Here is a 17,038-nt window from a genome sequence, read left to right on the forward strand (position 1 = left end):
AGCAGGTGACTGGCTGACGATAGGTACGTACCGTTGATGTATGGCGCCAAACGCAGCACGGGGGCGTTGATTAGCTCAAGTTAAACGCTGTGGAGATGGAGTTAAAAAATATGGAGGCAGGCGTCTTTTTTAGGGGGGTGGGTCAAGGTTGGGGGGTCTGGTCGTGTTCTCAGCCACAACGGATATCAACAGGCTCGCCCCACCCAGTGCGTACTGGGGCACCTTGGGGCGCCATCCGGGCAAGCAAGCCAACGGTACAGTATTTGAAGGACCACCCGCGCAAAAAGGTACCTGCCTACCTAGGTAGGTAGGCAACAGCAGCAGGCAATTAAGCGCCCGATTATGAGGCTCACCGGGCTCTGCCCCCTCCCTCGTCAGCTGGACGGTTTTGCGAATTTACAATGTCTCGCACTTGCCTCATTCTCATGACTTTTTACCCAGTTCATATCACCGGACAGCCATGCGACGGACTTTTTTTTCTCTCCTTCTCTTCTTTTTCTAGATCTTGGGTTGGGTGCATGCTCATTCCCTTTACTTTCGCTTATGTCTTTTTCTTGCTAGCTGTTGGTATGGAATAGGCTCGTCTGGATTCACATAAAGAAAGCAAGCGTAAGCTTATTTTCAAGGTCTGGATTGATTTGCGGACAACTTCCATTTTGATCTTGGCGGATCCGACCGACAGGTTCGTTTGTGGTGCAAAAGACACCATCAACTCGATATAATAACGAACCGTCAAAGGCCAGGGATACTGAGAGAGAGAGAGAAAAGAGAAGACCAAGAGAACAGACGAGAGACGAATAAGAACACAAGATACTGCATCAACCAGGGTGAATATTGCGTACGACACACATGCTTTTTCACCGTCTGCTCTTCTGTCTCTCTCAATGACATCTTCCTCAACCCCGAATTCGGTCCTCGCCATGGACGACAACTCGTCGGCGGGACGTCCGGCGACGGTGATCAAAATCAAACCCCTGAGCGAGGCATTGGAGTTGCAACCAGTCTTGGTGCCATCAGTGGTGGTGTCGACCCCGTCGGTCTTGGAGGAAAAGGGCCACTCGACGGCCAACGGCGCGCAACAAAAGACAGAGGATGCTACGTCACCCATAGCCGTCGTCGTCAGGGCCAGCGACACAGTTGGCGTGGGCAGTCGGTCCAGGCCGCGGCTGCTTCTTCGCGCCCGGGACAAGACGCGACAGTACCTGCCCGGTCAGCCGCGTGTAAGCCTGGATCCTGCCGTGCTCGCAGTCCACGGCCCGACGCCAAACGAGCCGAGCCTGTACCACCTGCCCGGATACCTGCGCAGGGCCCACCTGACGACGGAGCTGGACAAGCTGCTGCCTTTTATGAAGTACATATTCGTGCAGACGCCGTCTCATCGACACATCATGCCGCTCCACCACCAGCCCGCCCACGGCCGCGACCGCATCATTGTCGACGAACACCCGGGGCTCCACCTGGTCTGGTACTATGAGCGCATCTACGTCAAGCCCATCCCCGCCTACATGTACAGCCAGGAGTTCTGGACCTACATCCACGACGCCGACCACGACGTCTACAAGGCCTGTCTGGGCTTCCTCCGGTCCTATTACCACCTGATCCAGTACGAGATCGACTTTGACAAGGCCTGCGAGCTCAAGCTCATCCCCAAGATGCCCGAGACGGCGCGCCTCCCGATCTACGAAGAGTTCTGCGCCTTCATCGCTCCGTTTGGCGACCACACCCTTGTCAGCGACGACGATGTGAGCAGGCGTTTCCAGTACGGCGAGCTCCGGCTGTCGCGCATCAACAAGACGACCATGCTGGTGCGCCGCAAGTTTGCCTACTTCCACATCTACCCGCAGTGGGGCTCGTACCTGTCGCACATCATCGCCCCCGTCGTCACCGTCTTCGCCTTCCTGTCCGTCATCTTCAACGCCCTGCAGGTCACCCTGGCCGCCCACGAGGTCGGCTACGACAGCGTCGACACGACCTGGTACCCCTTCGTCGATGTTGCCGTCTGGTTCCCCGTCGTTGTCATGGTCGCCATTGCCGCGTTGCTGGCCGCTGGGATCGTTGGAATCATCGTCATGGGCCTCAAGGACCTCATTTGGGCCAAGTCGGTGCGGGAGCGGAAGAAGCAAGGCGACCTTACGGCCGGTGAAAAGGCGTACGGTGTGGTCTGGTGAGCCCTGAGATTTTTGAGGTATATATAAAGATTTTGTGTGATTTATAATGGTCTTGGGCGTTCCTTCTCTGCTTGTTTCCCCCCCTTTTTTGGACATACGATATGATGATGACGCTGCATGAAGATACAATGAGATATAGCTACACATGACACGCATGATTCTCGCTTACTTGCTCGAGTTCATATGCCTCCGACTGAATATATAATGAATCCAGCATGGTACAACTAGACTTGATGCCCTGACCAAGCCTTCCCAATAGTCTCTTGTGTTTCGAAGGCGACATGCCCCACTAGCCAGCGTACATGCATGCACATGTACCATCAGGCTGCGCTCATCCAAGCCAGTCTCGAGATGGACGTTGGTCAAGATACTTGGAAGTACATGCGTAACGGGTTTCGATTAAAGCGACACAGTATCTAAGAACCTCTGGACCAAACCGATTCGCCATCAAGCACACTTCTGTCTCTGTAACCTTTTGTCTATGTGAAGAAGGAATACTCGCAATATCTTTACTTTTTGCACATTTATCATAGTCCGGCCGTGTCACAAAACGCGGCTAGCAATCACTCCTCCGGGTCAGTGCATCACCCTACCGGCAATGCTCCTCTTCCTGGAGACACACTTCTCGCCCGTCTCAAGGACAGCGATACTCAGTTCCGGCAAGCTGAACTCAAAAACGCCACCCTCGCCGGCAGTCAGCAGGTAGGTCGTCGAGTTGACCACGTTCACGCCAGTGTGCGGGTCGTTCCACAGCATCGGGTCTTCGGGGCCCGTCAGTACTCTGAGCTTGGCCTTGGTACCCTTACCAAGGCCCTCGAAGCTCAAAGAAACGGGCAGGTCGGCCGAATTGGTCGTGTTGTAGACTGCTCCCTTCCAGACGCGACCCTCGGGATTGTGCTGACTCTCACCGGCGACGTAGAAAATGGGATCAAAGGTCTGCGACGCAGGGAGCGTCTTGGAGATGGGGTGCGCAGCCAGGATCTCCCAGGCATACCACGAGGTCGAACGTGTCGTCATGGCAGGGTCGGCCGCATGCTGGATAAGCGTGACGGCCCAGGACCAGCTGTTCATGTTGCGGATGACGGGGGCCTAGATAGAGGTGGAGGTCGGGCATAGGTTAGCAATAAGGACAAGACAATAGAAGAAAAAGGGGAGAAAGAAGGCTTACATAGAAAGTCCCGGGAATGCGGTCGGCGTTTCGCTCGTAGCCAATCATGGAGACGGCCTCACCGACTGTGCCAATCCACCAGGGGAAGTAGTTCAGGTTTCCGTCCCAGCCGATGCCGCCATTCACATGGGTGGCAGCGACCTCGCCAATGATGTGTGGGATGGGGTCGTTGTCAAACTTGTCAAACTCGTCAACCAGTTCATCAGGCTTGCGGTAGGGGTGGTAGTCACCCATTGCCTGGTTCTCTCCAGTTCCGGGAGGAACCTGGTGACCATCGTGTGTGGATCCCGAAGAAATGACCGTGATGTCCGGGTAAGCCTTGTTGATGGCCTCGAGGAACATGGGGAAGCGGTATTCTTTGTAGCTGTTCCAGCCCTCGGCTCCACCCGCGAGCCAGTCCTCGTTACCGATCTCGACGTACTCGAGCTTGAACGGCTCGGGGTGACCCAGCTCGGCGCGCCTCTTGCCCCAGGTTGAATCGGCAGGACCGCGGGTGAACTCAATGAGGTCGAGCGCGTCGTCGATGAATGGCTGGAGCTTGTCCCTGGGGGTGATGTCGCCGTTCAAGGCAAGGCCAGCCCAAACGCCGATGACTATTGGATTATCAGGTATAGTTCTTCTAACAAAAAGGTGTGGTGTAGGGGCGTCAAGATCATCATACCAATATCCATTCCCATGTCCTCTGCCCACTGAAGGTACTCCAAGTGACCGAGGCCTTGGGTGACGGTGTATCCCCAGGGGCCTGGGAATCCCTTGCGGTGACGCAGGGGGCCGAGGGTTGCCTTCCAGTCCCAGATGGAACGGTTGGTCGGGCCCTCCAGCATGTTACCGCCAGGGAATCTGAAGAAAGTCTAGGTCGGAGGAAGAGATTTGGCTTTAGTAACGAATGTACAAAGGGAAACCCAGAAACGAGGGGAGGGAGTCATGGGCTCGCGTTACGTACCGGATGAAGCTGCTCGAGTGCCTCAGCAAGGTCGATGCGCAGCCCATTCTTGCGGCCTTTGTAGGTTGGGGGGAACACGCTGATGAGGTTGAAGTCGAGAGCGTCCCCTTTCAGACCCTACAGTACAAAGACGAAGCGGTTAGAATCCACTTGAAGCTTCTCAGTGCATTCATTGTGAGGCAACGTACCGCACGGTCAAAGGTGATGGCAAAAGTGTTGTTGCTGCTTGGCGCATCCTTGCTGGGCGTCAAGATGACCTCGTGCTCAACCCAATCATCCTCGACGGACTGGGACTCAATCTTGACGCTACCGAAGACGTCGTCGGTGAGGGCAGACTTGAAAGAGGCCGTAAACTTGCCCTCGTAGGCACCCTTGACCCAGAAGGAGCCAGTGTACTTTTGCACCTTGACGTCCATGCCCCAAAAGCCGTCGTTGGAGAAGCCCAGAGGTCCATCGCCGTCGCCATCAGGCTCCACGCGCATCGAAGTGGGCAGCTCCTCAGACAAGGGGATATCGAGGTCGTTGAGAGACAGTTTAGAATTGATGGGGCGCCAGAAGCGCAGGCTCTTGGGGTGATGCTCGGGGTCACCCTGGAAAGCCCGATTGCGGATCAGCTCGGCGTAGACTCCTCCGTCGCCACTGTAGTTGATATCCTCGTGCAGGAAGCCATACTGGTGGCCGCTCGTCTGGTTGCCGCCGGTGGCCTTGACCTGGATGTCGACGGCAGCGGCCGAGGACACAACCAGTGCGGCAGTGAGCAGTCTGGTGACGGACAGCATGGTGGGCAGCGGCTGCGTCGATCGATCTAGGGATGCAACAGATGAGGGGATGCGGGCGCCGCTGGGTGCCTTGCTGGGTCAGGGGATGGAGGGTGCGTGAACCGACGACGACGCGTGGGTTTTATATCTGTCCCCTCATCCACGACAATGGATGCGTCGCTTGTTCTGTACCCCTCCTGCAGGCGCGCCAAGGCTTCTCCAAGACTCTATGTATAGCCGGAATTGAACCATGGCTTGGATCTTGGAGACGAACGTGGCGAACGAACCCCACAGGTAGAGCGACATACATGGTGTCAACGATGGGCGCGATCCTGGTTGGTGGCATTTTGGAAAGACGCAAACGCATGACTGGGGGGAGGAGTGCCAATGGCCAAAGCCATGGATGTCGTTTTTCTTTGTTTATTTTTTTTTCTCCTTTCTTCTTATTCTTCTTGTCTTTGATGACTGCTGCTGCTGCCATACTGTGGAGTGTCTTTCCCCCCTTGTGTGTGTCAGCTCACAGAAAAAGTCTATGACGACCATATAGAAACAAAGTGTCGCCCTCCATGGTGTTTGGGGACGGCGTGCCTTGCCTACCTAGGTGGCAAGGTGGGTATAAGGAGGTACTGTAGTCAGGATAAAGCCGGGGGCTAGAATGCCTAAATACCTTAGCTCCTTAGGTAATTTGTTCCTGTAGGTACCGTAGAGGTAAGACGAGGTAACTCGGCTGAGATGGCAATTCTGATGGATCTTTTTTTTTCCTTGTGTGTGCGTGGGTGCAGTCCCAGAAAGTGATGGCGATTTGGCGGCTACCGAACGGCCCTGGATTTCGCTGATCTCCACAACGGGTGCGTCAGTGGATCTGACCGAGGAGAGGGGCTTTTGGGGTTATATCACTCAAGATGGCAGGTAACCGCAGTAGTGACTCTAGTGAGGGTAGGTAGGTGGTAGGTATCTAGGTAAGGTAGGTACGAAGTACCGATGGCCATTGTAGGTACTTGCCTGGCCTTGGCCGGGAGTGTCAATTGCCTAATAGGGAAGCACAGCACACATCTAACCCGGTGCTGTGCGTAACAAGGAAATGTACCTACAGAACAGATAGGTACACGACACGGTCCCCTGAGCGTCATTTCGGCTGTTTTTTGCTGTTTAACCACTATTCCAATCGCCTAACCGCCCCAATCGGAAAAGGCATGGTTGAAATCTGTGGGGCTATCCCGGGGTTTTGTTCACCTTGGCTTCTCGGTTAGTGGGCCAAGAAATGGCTTGGACTATGTACAACTTGCAACATGCAAGTGACCTGACAAGGAAGCTGAGGACTCGAGTCTTTGGTCTTGTACCTGCGCAGTTGAAGGGCATGCCTGCGCCGACAGGGCGAGATGGAATACATCATGAGTGCGGGGAATCGCATTGCTTGCTGTAGTCTACCCCTTGGCTAACCACTCCCACGTACGACTGTGCATATGTCTTGTGGAATTTTGACTGGTGTAATGGGGTTGTAGGGCAACATAGAATCCACATTCGTCGCTATTAGCCGGCAGTTTTCCCCGCAGCCTCTCCGCATCGGCCACGCAGTATTTGTCTTGGCATGGCTGGGCCTGGTAACCATTACAAGTTCTCTTGTGTTGCTTGTCGGGGACATCATGTGATACCAATAACAAGCACATCAGGTACATTTTAGTCACTCCATGACACCAGCCAGACTGATTTTTTGGTTTTCTGATTTATATATCACTTTCATTTGAGCTCACCTTGCTGTGGCGGTTAATCGTACAGTAAAGACAGAGACGAGAGCTGTAACCGGCATGTGGCATTCAGGGGCAGCCCAATAGAACACACTCTCACACACCATTGTGCTTGTTGACTGTTTGCTAAAGCGGCAGACAATGAGACTACCAAAAGTTTGAATAAACGGAAAGGCATGTTGTGCTCATCCACTGGGGGCCGTTACTTGGCTTGAATTTTTTTTGTCACAGGTGGCCGAGTAAAAAAAAAGAATGACTTGACAGGTTTATAACAAAGCAATAAACACTGGTTCTTGAGTACATGTGATATAATGTTAAAGTCATTATGCATCATAGTTGCAACCTGGCTGGGACAAAGTGTCTGAGTTTGCCTGCCGGAAGGGAGAGTTTAGAGAATTAATTGTTAGGTATATCGTCTACCATCTACAGTCTGTGTATTTAACTTTCAAGTCGAGCTCATGCGCATTATTCTCGGCCTGTTACGAGCCAGCGACTGACTAATCAAGAAGACGAGAGCATTTAACTGATATTACAGACAGGACAAGTCGGTACAAGTCAACATGAGAAAAGTAAAAGCAGTGTTGAAGTATTTACAAAGCGAATGTAAATTGTAAAGCCCACCATGGCCATCCTTGCACTTTTTTGCCGCTGGTACGAGTTAATGTCTGTCCAACCCACAAAACTTGCGTTCAACCCAGCTTGCTCTTGATAAAGTTGAGGGCCTGCGTGCCGTACTTGTTGACGTACTGCTGGTGCGAGTTGGCGTCGTTGCCGTTGCAGCAGTAAGGGTCGGTCGAGTCGCAGTAAGACTGGATGATGGACGGGTTGGCCGGCGAGCACCGGAACCCGCTGGGACGGGCCGCGAACTGTAGTGTGATTTGAAGGGGGGGTTTTTGTTAGTAGTTTGTACAGCATGTGCGAGCTGAGCGTTCAAGTGGTCTCATCTTTCTTTCTCTTCTTTTGCAAACACTTACCCCACCCGCACGGCATGTGCCGACGTTGTACGGAAGCCCGTTCTGGTTGTGGGGGTCGCCCATGAAGATGGCCGCCTTGACCGCGGCGAGTGCGTTGCCGCCAAGGGTAGCCCCAGCACCGCCGCAGAGGGCATTGTCAAAGATCTGGCCTCCCTAAAATGAGAATGTCGGCCAGTCAGTAAGTCAGTCAGTTGTCCTGTTCAACTACTTTGGACAAATATATATATATAAATAAAAATAAAATAAAAGACTTCTTACCTGCGAGTACCCAATGACGACGAGCTTGGTGTTGGGGCAGCGGCTGTTAAAGCTAGTGACAGCCTTGACCACGGCGGCCGTACCTTGGCTGGCCGAGTTGTCGTAGCTGACACCTCCGCACTGGCTCTGACCTCCACAGGCCGGGTACACAATGGCCTCGGACGTTGCGCCGGGGTACGCCTGAAGGACCATGTTGACGAGGCCCTGCGACGTGCCGTACCCCTGAGGGACCGTCGTCTCCCTAGCGCCGAAAACGTGCACGTTTGGGCATGCCTGCCGGGATTCGAGTGGGCTGGAGGCGGGGGATGCCGCGGCCAGGCCGGCCAGGAGGGGCGAGATGGCGACAGCTGAGAGCTTCATTTTGACTCTGGGCTCTTTTTCTCTTTTTCTCTTTTCCTTGCCTTTCCCTTTCTTGATCAAGACTTGTATGGCCTGGTTATCGAGGCCAGTCAGGGATTTTATGTAAGCGAGAGCGAGGAGGAGATAGTGTGCGAGGAAGCCTGACTACAAGAGATCGAGAGAGACAAAGTCAAGTGGGATGAAAACCATCAATTATATATCCGTCCAAGCATCCAGGGTATTTTCGAGAGCCGGAGATATAGCACATTGTTTCTTCAAGTCCAGGCTAGATCAGCGGGGCCAAGCCGTCCGAAATCAGGGGGCAAATCTTGTTAATATGCAGTCTAGATAGACCCAAGGTAACTCTTGATACAAGAGAGAGAGGGAGAGAGAAAAAAAAAAGACACAAGAGCCGTGATATCCCCAAGTTTACCCGTTCAACCGTAACGCCCGCTCAAGGGGTCCAGGAAAACAGGTATCGGTCGAGGGTCCTGAAGCTTCCCTTCGTCCGTACGCTAGAATTGAAGAGCCAGATAGATATTAAGTGCTGTACAAAAAAGAAAAGAGGAACAGACGAGCATTCAAGGACGTGAATGAATGCCTAAAACGGAGCATGGAGGGGGGTCCCGGGTTTTGTGTAGAGCGGAAGCAATGCCGATCCAGAGAATGCGTGTGGGGGAGCGGCAGATTTGCGGCATCAGGTCTGCCGAATAGGAAACAAGATGCACTCTATCAGGAACGGGAAGGATATTGTAGCGGTGGAAATGTACCCCATATTCGCCGGCTAAATACAAGCTTTGTGGGGATGCATGTGATCATCACGTACGACGTTGACGACAATTACTTGATTGTGTCTTGTTTTGTTCTCTGTTTTTTTTTTTTTTTTTTTTTTTTTTTTTTTTGTTTTTGTCTGATAGAGTACAGTATTGCAAAATTGATAGAACCAGACTTGGATGGGGACAGGTGGGGGAAAAGGGGGAAAGAAGAAGAGGACAACAAGAGAAGAATGATGATGAGATGACAAGTCTTGGCAAGAAAATACATGGGATCAATTTGTTCGGTCTGTCTTTTTTTTTTTTTTTTTTTTTTTTTGGCCCTACACGAGCAAGCGACTTGCCTGACTGTCTGGTCTGACTGATTGACTGACCGACTGTCGGTGGGAAAAATGTCATGATCTTGCGCTTTCATTGCGTAGTAGTGCGGGTTCTAGAATCTGGAAATGACACGTTCAAACAGATGGCAAGATAAGAGAGCGCGAGTGCTTGCTGTCAGGTAAGGTAACAAAAGACAGATTCGTCACGAGGTAATTGTCGTCCATCTCGTTTTGATGATTGTCACGGTGTAGCGAGACGGTAATCGAATCGTCATTTCGTCTCAACTTTCTTTTTAGTTTTCTCCCCTTGTCGTCGCATCTGTGCTGGGATCCACAGTTACCTAATCTGGATCCAAATAGCTGGGATCATGGACGAAAGCTCTTTGAGACGATCATCCTTAAACTTTTTTCTATTTTTTTTTTTTTCTCTTTTTTTATACTGCTCAGTTTCGGCTTTGGCTTTTTGGGTATACGATCAAAGGAGTCCAATCAGGCTTGCACCCCGTCGCGATCTTAGTTAGTGTCTCTACAGTCTGGTTTGTTGCTTCCGCTGATCTCCTTTTGTTTTTTTGGTACTCTTTGTTTTTATCTGTTGGTTCTCAACTCGCCACAGTATAAACCGGTCTTCACCTCAACCACTCGATTGTTTCTCAGGCTAGTCTAGTCCAGATCCAAGCTCCAAACTACGATGCTTTCCCATTACATTAGGCTTGCAGTATCTTGAGTAGGATAATGGCAACCCGGCCCCGAATCAGAAGATGCCTTTCGCAGCCCAGCAGCAACCCTTTTCCATGTCTTGCTGAGCTATGTGATTATCTGCCTCAGCCCCTTCGAGACTCCAAGTTTCCATGGATCTCATGCCACAACTTGCACGACGTCGCTCCCATTCGATCACTTTTGATGTTTTACGTCGTAGCGAGTGCTATATCGGGGTCATTCGCAAGTCACATCACATCTCAATCCTTGCTCAGAGACTGGCACAGAGTATGTAATTAGAGTTTGCTTGGTTTGAAGGAGTATGTATACCCTACACATACATGCTCAATGTAAGCAAGCTATGTATCATGGAAATACTATAAAGTCACACATCGCCCAAGCCTTGTTCACTTCTGGCTCACTCTCATTCCTCATCACACTCATTGCTCTCTACAGCTCAATCACCCAAAACCTTTACAATCATTTTCATCCGCTAGCCGGATTCTTCCTTGATTTCTATCTCAGTCGGGAACTGCCAATCGCTTTTTTTTTCTCTTCTTTTATATATTTATTCTTTTTTTTTTATCACATTTAACTTAGCTTACCCCCAAACAACAATCAACAAAATGAAGTTCTCCACCACTGCACTTTTCTTCAGCCTCTTTGCTGGCTCCATGGCCCTCATCGTCGACAACGAGGGCGTCAAGAATTCCCCCCGTCACCTTTTTGAACTCGTCTCCAGGGCGCCCATCCCTCAGACCGGTGCCCAGGGAGCCGACCCCGCCAAGGACAAGAAGGACCCCGCCAAGCAGAAGAAGAAGGCCGACGACGCACCACAGGTGTTCAAGGACAACAACGGCAGGGCCGTCCCCGATGGCGGCTGCTGCGTCAACGGCAACAACTTGCGCGAGGACATTTGCACTGTCCGCAAGAATGCCGGCCGCTGCATTCCTGCAGCCAAAACCCGCGAGGGCTGTAAGCTCCAAAGCCCCCCCCTCTGAGAAGCCGATAAAGCTGCTGCTAACTCTTTACAAAATCTCCATTAGGTGTCGGACTGACTTGCATCGACAACAAGCTGCTGTCGTGTGATGCCAACATCAAGGATCGTGGCCGTGACAAGTGCGTTCTGGACCTCGAAAAGGAAAAGAAGGAAAAGGAGAGGGAGGAAAAGGAAAAGGAGGGCAAGGGAGGACAGGGAGGACAGGGAGGACAGGGAGGACAGGGGGGACAGGGAGGACAGGGAGGACAGGGAGGACAGGGGGACAGGGAGCTCAGGGAGGACAGGGGGACAGGGAGCTCAGGGAGCCCAGGGAGCCCAGGGAGCCCAGGGAGCCCAGGGAGCCCAGGGAGCCCAGGGAGCCAAGGCCGGAGACGCCAAGAAAAAGGGCCAATAGACAAAGATCTATAAGATGACTGGCGAAGCAGAAGAAGGCCATCAAACAAAGAGGGGGATTGGTTGCATTCATTCTGGACCTGGCGGTGTACTGGATCAAGTACAACTGTATAGTATCAAAACCCCCTCATGTATCACAAGTCAAATTAAGTCGAGATCTCTGTCGACGGCAGAACATTAGTAAATGTTCATCATCTACGTCGTCTCATCTTTAAGGATTTGACAGGTGCTGGTTGGGGTTATCACGTGATTGTGTGCCTCGGCTTCGGCTATCGTCACCAAACAAGCCGTGTCATGGATGTGTGGAGGTGGGGATTAAAACCCCCGTGCAAACAGTTATTCCTGCACGTTCATGTATAGGCAACCTTGCGGCCGATTGTTTTTGTTTTTTTTTTCTTCTTTTTTCTTTATTTATTATCATGTTTTGGATGTAGATATTCTTATTTTATTCTATTTATATATTTATTTTCTTACAGGTGGTCAGCTTTTTCTTTTCTTCTCTTTTTTGTCAAGGAAACCTCAATTGACAACCAACCCCAAATCGCCCTAGCAGAAATACACTTCAACCTACTAAAAAAAAAAAAAAAAAAAAAAAACCCGGCCCAAAATGGCATCAAAAGACTGTCGACTCTCCTTCCAGGAGATCATGGAGCTGACCGAGCTGCCGGTCGATGCCGAGGCGGCCCAGCGCGGCGTGGTTCGTCGCTTCATGAGCCGACGGCCGGCCTGGCTTCCCGGCTCCGACATTGAGCGCATAGAGGAGCTCTGCGGCGAGGGCAAGCCGTTCTGGCACGCCCCACTGGCCAGCTTCGGGGGCCACGTCTACGCACAGTCGGGCATGGCCGCTGCTCGCGTCGTCGATGCCGAGGAGAAGGCAGGGCCGAGCGATGAGAGGCAGCGGAGGCGAGGGGTGCATGTGAGTGCTTGCTGCTGTTATGGTGGGCCCCCATCGTCGTCGTCGCCGTCATCTTCATCCTTGCTGCCTGCTGCCACACCATCACTAACGCGACAAAAAAGACGGTACACGGATACTTCACCACCTTTGTCTTTAGCGACAGGCCCATCTTTTACGAGGTCTCGCCCATAACAAACGCCCAGTTCTCCTTCAAAACCTACCTGGTCACGGCACGGCAGCCGACCGAGACCTCGTCCAGGCCGCCCCGCCACGGCTGGGACTGCCCCGGCGGCAACAACAGCTACCGCTTCCCCGACAAGGACGCCAAACGCCAGCGCTGGTCCGACCTCAAGCCCATCTGCTTCTCCGCCACCGTTTCCTTCAAGCTGCCCGAGCCGCACGCCGCCGGCGTCAGCGAGCAGGAGGAGTCGGCGCAGCGGCGCTTCTCCTTCATCCTGGCCCTCCGTCGACCAGAGGACTGGCTCCCTGCGCCCCGGCTGGACGTCGACGACGTGGTGGCGGCGCTGGAGAGACGAGGGGACGTCGACTGTCAGCGTCGGGTCGGCTCGTTCCCGGCCGTCGACAGAAAAAGGTCGACATGACTGCGTACAACGCGGGCAGGCCCCTGTTTGAACAGCGCCAGCTGATCTTGTACCGGATCCTCCGACCCCTGCAGGGCACCGACGCCGTCAACGACAACGCCCACGCGCTGGTGCACGCCTACGAGGCCGACCGCAACGGCCTGCTCATGGCCTGGAATGCCATCAAATTCAACTCTCGCATGAAGATGGTGACGTCCATGAGCTACTCGTTTGTGGTCCACACCAACCTCCAAGACGCCATCATGCGACACGAGAGCCAGACCCTAGATGGAAAGTCCGAGTGGTGGCTTCAAGAGGTCTTCTACACGCGAGCCGCCAATGGGAGGGTTCTCATGGAAGCCAAGATATGGAGTCCACATGGTGTGCACGTTGCCACGATTTACCAGGATGGTATGGTTAGAGCTGAATCCGATGATACTGACACGGCTAGGCAAGTTAGACTTTAACAAAAAGAAATGCAAGTATAATAAATATACTTTGCCCCTCCGTTGCGCCAACGGTGCTGTTTTTTTTTATTTGTTTTTTTTTATACTACTGAACAAATCCAAGGTCTCCATCCAACACCAATAGAGCCCTCCTTCACCCAAACGTACTGATACCAAATGTACCCATCTCTTCGTATTCGGCATCCATATCTGCTGGAAACCCGTCCCCTGACTGCGGCCACAACCCGGCAAGATCAGCATATATTTCCATACCGTCGTCCTCACAATCGTTGGCAAAGTATCGACTTTCATATTTAAAAGTCGGGAACGCTAGTTCGTTCTCGTCCTCTTCTTCTTCTTCTTTTTCTTCCGAGTCGATTTCCTCCTTTGTCGATGCGAGGCTGGACTGTGGGGTTGCCGTTCCTGTTGATGAACAAAATGGTGGCAGTGGTATAACCCAGCTTGTCATCTGCATGTTTGCTAGCGGCTGCCCCGGTCGAAATATAACAAGTGGGCTCCGGCTTTGTCCGCTGAGAGGCACCGGACGCGTGCTTGACATAAAAGGCCGCGATGTAATTTGGGCTCGGGCGGCAGCGAGATGAGCAGCAGGGTCTCTGACAGCTCTACTCTGGCTAGGCGTCCTGTCAGACGGCTTCTCAGTGTGCAAGGCAGACACGTTGGTATTCACACACTGCCGCAGCTGCCGTGTCCCGCACTTGACACCACCACTACTATTGATACCGCCAGCCGTCTCAGTAGAGATTTGACTGCTCCCTACGTCAGGAGCACCCAAGCTTTCCATGCCCACTGTATCGGTTTGGGGATCTGCGTCAATCGCCCTGAATTCCTCTGTCCTACTCATCTCATTGTTTCCTCGCTTCATTCTTTCAACAATTTGGCCATCGGCTTCTTGTACCTCGGCACGCTGCCGATGCATACCCATGAGGAATATCTGCCGCCTGGCTAGAGCCCCTTGTGATAACCTGGCTTGCTTCCATCCGTCTGGACCGGTTTCGCTGCGGCCTGCCGTAGCAGACGCCGAGAGTTTGATCGACCACGGTGTGCTTGATGGCTCTGAAAGTGGGCTCGTAGTCTGATTCCAACTAAGCCGGCGTCTTTTCTTGGGCACTTCCGCCGTGTGTGGGCCATCCACGTCGGACCTGGATCTGGGGTTTTTTGTAGTCTTCTGAACCACGCCCCCTGAAAACCGTTGCTCAGAAAGTAGCCTTGCGTGGTTATTCCGACAAATATCAATGGACTTGTCTGGAACAGAAATGACACAGTTGCTGGACTGGTGACATTGTGGGGACCCCGAGACGATTCTGCTGTCAAGAACAGCATCGTCTTGTGTCTGCAAAGTTCCCGAGTCTTGCTGTTGGTCCGAATCGGTGCAAGCTGGGGAGACCGGGGAGACCGAAATACGCGCGAATGGTGCGTTCTTAATCGTACTCGGAGTCCTCTCCATTGGAGTGGCCGGACAAGACGACAAGGCTGTACGCGGCTGGGTCGACGATTTGACAAGACTCCTATCGGAGCTCTGCACCTCCAAATCTGCAATCCGAAACCCGCTGGCTGCAAATATTCTTCCCAGTTTCACTCCGAGCAACTGGTCCTCGGATGCTTGCGCCAGACGCTTGTGCGATGTCTTGTTGGCCGACCACGTTGCGCATGCACCAGTTCCCCGAACACCAGCTGCCTGACAGCATGCTGGCAAGGTTGTGGCTGAAATGGGCCCCTGGAGCTGCTCGGAAACGGCGCTCAAAACATTCATTGGGCCTAGTAAAGTCATCCTACGCCGTACACGATGGTGAAATGCGACCGAGTATTCGGCTTGGGCAGGTCACCACTTCTTGTGACCTCGCTTCGCACGTCGAGTCCTGTGAGGCATGCAAATGACACTATGTATGCCCTATTGTAGAAGTTGCAGGGCGGCAGAGGCAATAAAATGTCCTCTCAGACCCTAGGGCAAGAAGAGCAACAAATGAAAGCAACCAGCCAGCGCTATCTGCGCCATGGGTGCTAGGTAGCGTCGTCGGGATTGTCAGGGATGCAGGTCGAGGCACAGGTTGGAGTGGATCAATGCAAAGAGTTTGTTGGTGTTTGTGCAATGTTCAAGGTATGTCATACTCTGGTCGATGATGCTGACCCAAAAGGGGATAGAAGTAGCAATCATAAAAAAAAGTATAGAAGACAATGTCAAGTATGATGCCTGGAGTAAAAGACCCTGCAAAAAAATTGGGTAATCGATGCCGTCTGGGGTCGATGTAGATACGGGTGGAGATTGATCAACAAGATGCGCAACAGATCTTGGTTGACATGGACTTGGCTGCTGGATAGTGAGTGCGTTGCAGAATGCTTTGATCGGAAAAGAGCTGGGCGCGCAGTCGCAGGTTTTTTTTTCGTAACTCATCCAAGGGGTGATAAACCTTTCCCTCAATCTAGTCCACGCCTATGTGGCCTGTAATGATGATAATCGTGGGGATGGTGGACTGATGGTTACCGGCCAAGTGGACGACAGGGCCGAGGGAAAATGAAACGAGAACGATGCAGCTGACAACCAAACTAGAGTGCTATTAGGTTGTATTGTGCTGTAAAGTGGGTGTGGTCGGCACGAGTATAGCCCGTGTCAGACTATAGACAGGAAGGAGGAGGATGGGTGTTCCCCAAAATGGAGGCAAGTAAGGGAAGAAAACTGGAAATGAGTTGCAAAGGGGCCCAAAGGTTTATCAAACACTACCTATGTATGAGAGCGGGGAGGTAATCATACTTATTCCCTAACGCCATCTTTTCGTTCTTCTCTGATAGTTACTTACGCAAACATACCTACTTTACGGAAATACACCCTCTCTCCCCCTCTCTTTCTTTTTGAAAACGGCCTGCTAGTGTGGATGGAGTCAAGGTAGGTGATGTACTGTGATGCATCCAATGCATGCACCAGGTAGGTACGGTTGGCGACCGGTGAGGGAGCCTGGGCTTAATGTAATGGTCGCGTGAGGAGAAGGTCGAAGTGCTCCGTTATGGTGACCTCTCATGGCTTGCCTGAGGGCTAAGGGTAAAGACAAGGCAGTAAGAGTGAGACCTAGAACGCCTTTGGGCGTGGAACCCCGGAAAAATGGATGGTGTGAAACATCCCAAAGAGGGAAGGCTCTCTCGTCTATTGCGGAAATGAGGAGGATGGCTGTTTTTCGTTATTAGCACGTCCTCCGACCCCAAAGTGGCTTGCGGGTGATTTGTTTTGCGGGGGAAAAGCAATAGTTGAGTGTGACGGCCGGCATCTCTCGCATGCATTTTGCTAAGGCGTGTGCCATCAAATGCTGCATCGTGGATTTTCGTGCAACTTCTCCCCAGTTCGGTGGCAAGGAACAACAACACCAGGTGTAACTTGAGGTGGGTGTGTGTGTGTGTGTGTGTGTGTGTGTGACAGGGATGCTGGATTCCTTTAGGGGGAAAAAGTCTGGGGGAAATGGAGCAACAATGCAGGGCAGGCATCAAGGGGCGGGCAAGCAGGTAACTGGACGATCACCGCATGCAACTTCCTGTATTACTATCCAGCTCTGTATCAAAATTGAGCTTGCAAAGGA

General features: G+C 52.4%; 6 protein-coding genes across 6 annotated transcripts; 3 read left to right on the plus strand and 3 right to left on the minus strand.

Moving 5' to 3' along the window:
- Positions 1–287: 287 nt before the first annotated feature.
- Positions 288–2,409, plus strand: MGG_01148 (uncharacterized protein). The gene has a single exon (XM_003717727.1). The coding sequence runs from the start codon at positions 885–887 to the stop codon at positions 2,166–2,168; it is 1,284 nt and encodes a 427-aa protein (XP_003717775.1). The 5' UTR covers positions 288–884; the 3' UTR covers positions 2,169–2,409.
- A 144-nt stretch (positions 2,410–2,553) lies between these two features.
- On the minus strand, positions 2,554–5,345 carry MGG_01147 (alpha-N-arabinofuranosidase A). Its single transcript, XM_003717728.1, has 5 exons — positions 4,468–5,345; positions 4,280–4,396; positions 3,998–4,187; positions 3,337–3,929; positions 2,554–3,257 (listed from the first exon to the last, which is right to left on the minus strand). Exons 1-5 carry the CDS (start codon positions 5,056–5,058, stop codon positions 2,745–2,747), a joined length of 2,004 nt encoding a protein of 667 aa, XP_003717776.1. The 5' UTR covers positions 5,059–5,345; the 3' UTR covers positions 2,554–2,744.
- A 1,983-nt stretch (positions 5,346–7,328) lies between these two features.
- MGG_01146 (acetylxylan esterase) lies at positions 7,329–8,437 on the minus strand. Its single transcript, XM_003717729.1, has 3 exons — positions 8,015–8,437; positions 7,757–7,909; positions 7,329–7,648 (listed from the first exon to the last, which is right to left on the minus strand). Exons 1-3 carry the CDS (start codon positions 8,372–8,374, stop codon positions 7,472–7,474), a joined length of 690 nt encoding a protein of 229 aa, XP_003717777.1. The 5' UTR covers positions 8,375–8,437; the 3' UTR covers positions 7,329–7,471.
- A 2,266-nt stretch (positions 8,438–10,703) lies between these two features.
- MGG_01145 (uncharacterized protein) lies at positions 10,704–11,708 on the plus strand. The gene is made up of 2 exons (XM_003717730.1): positions 10,704–11,117; positions 11,189–11,708. Exons 1-2 carry the CDS (start codon positions 10,769–10,771, stop codon positions 11,548–11,550), a joined length of 711 nt encoding a protein of 236 aa, XP_003717778.1. The 5' UTR covers positions 10,704–10,768; the 3' UTR covers positions 11,551–11,708.
- A 434-nt stretch (positions 11,709–12,142) lies between these two features.
- MGG_01144 (uncharacterized protein) lies at positions 12,143–13,478 on the plus strand (the record flags this gene model as incomplete). Its single annotated transcript, XM_003717731.1, has 3 exons — positions 12,143–12,451; positions 12,553–12,990; positions 13,017–13,478. The coding sequence occupies 3 exons, from the start codon at positions 12,143–12,145 to the stop codon at positions 13,476–13,478; spliced, it is 1,209 nt and encodes a 402-aa protein (XP_003717779.1).
- Positions 13,479–13,504: 26 nt separating this feature from the next.
- Positions 13,505–15,352, minus strand: MGG_01143 (uncharacterized protein). Its single transcript, XM_003717732.1, has one exon. It carries the CDS (start codon positions 15,244–15,246, stop codon positions 13,612–13,614), a length of 1,635 nt encoding a protein of 544 aa, XP_003717780.1. The 5' UTR covers positions 15,247–15,352; the 3' UTR covers positions 13,505–13,611.
- Between the last annotated feature and the right edge of the window lie 1,686 nt (positions 15,353–17,038).

The sequence above is a fragment of the Pyricularia oryzae genome, chromosome 5, assembly GCF_000002495.2.
Source record: "Pyricularia oryzae 70-15 chromosome 5, whole genome shotgun sequence".
Lineage (NCBI taxonomy): Eukaryota > Fungi > Ascomycota > Sordariomycetes > Magnaporthales > Pyriculariaceae > Pyricularia > Pyricularia oryzae.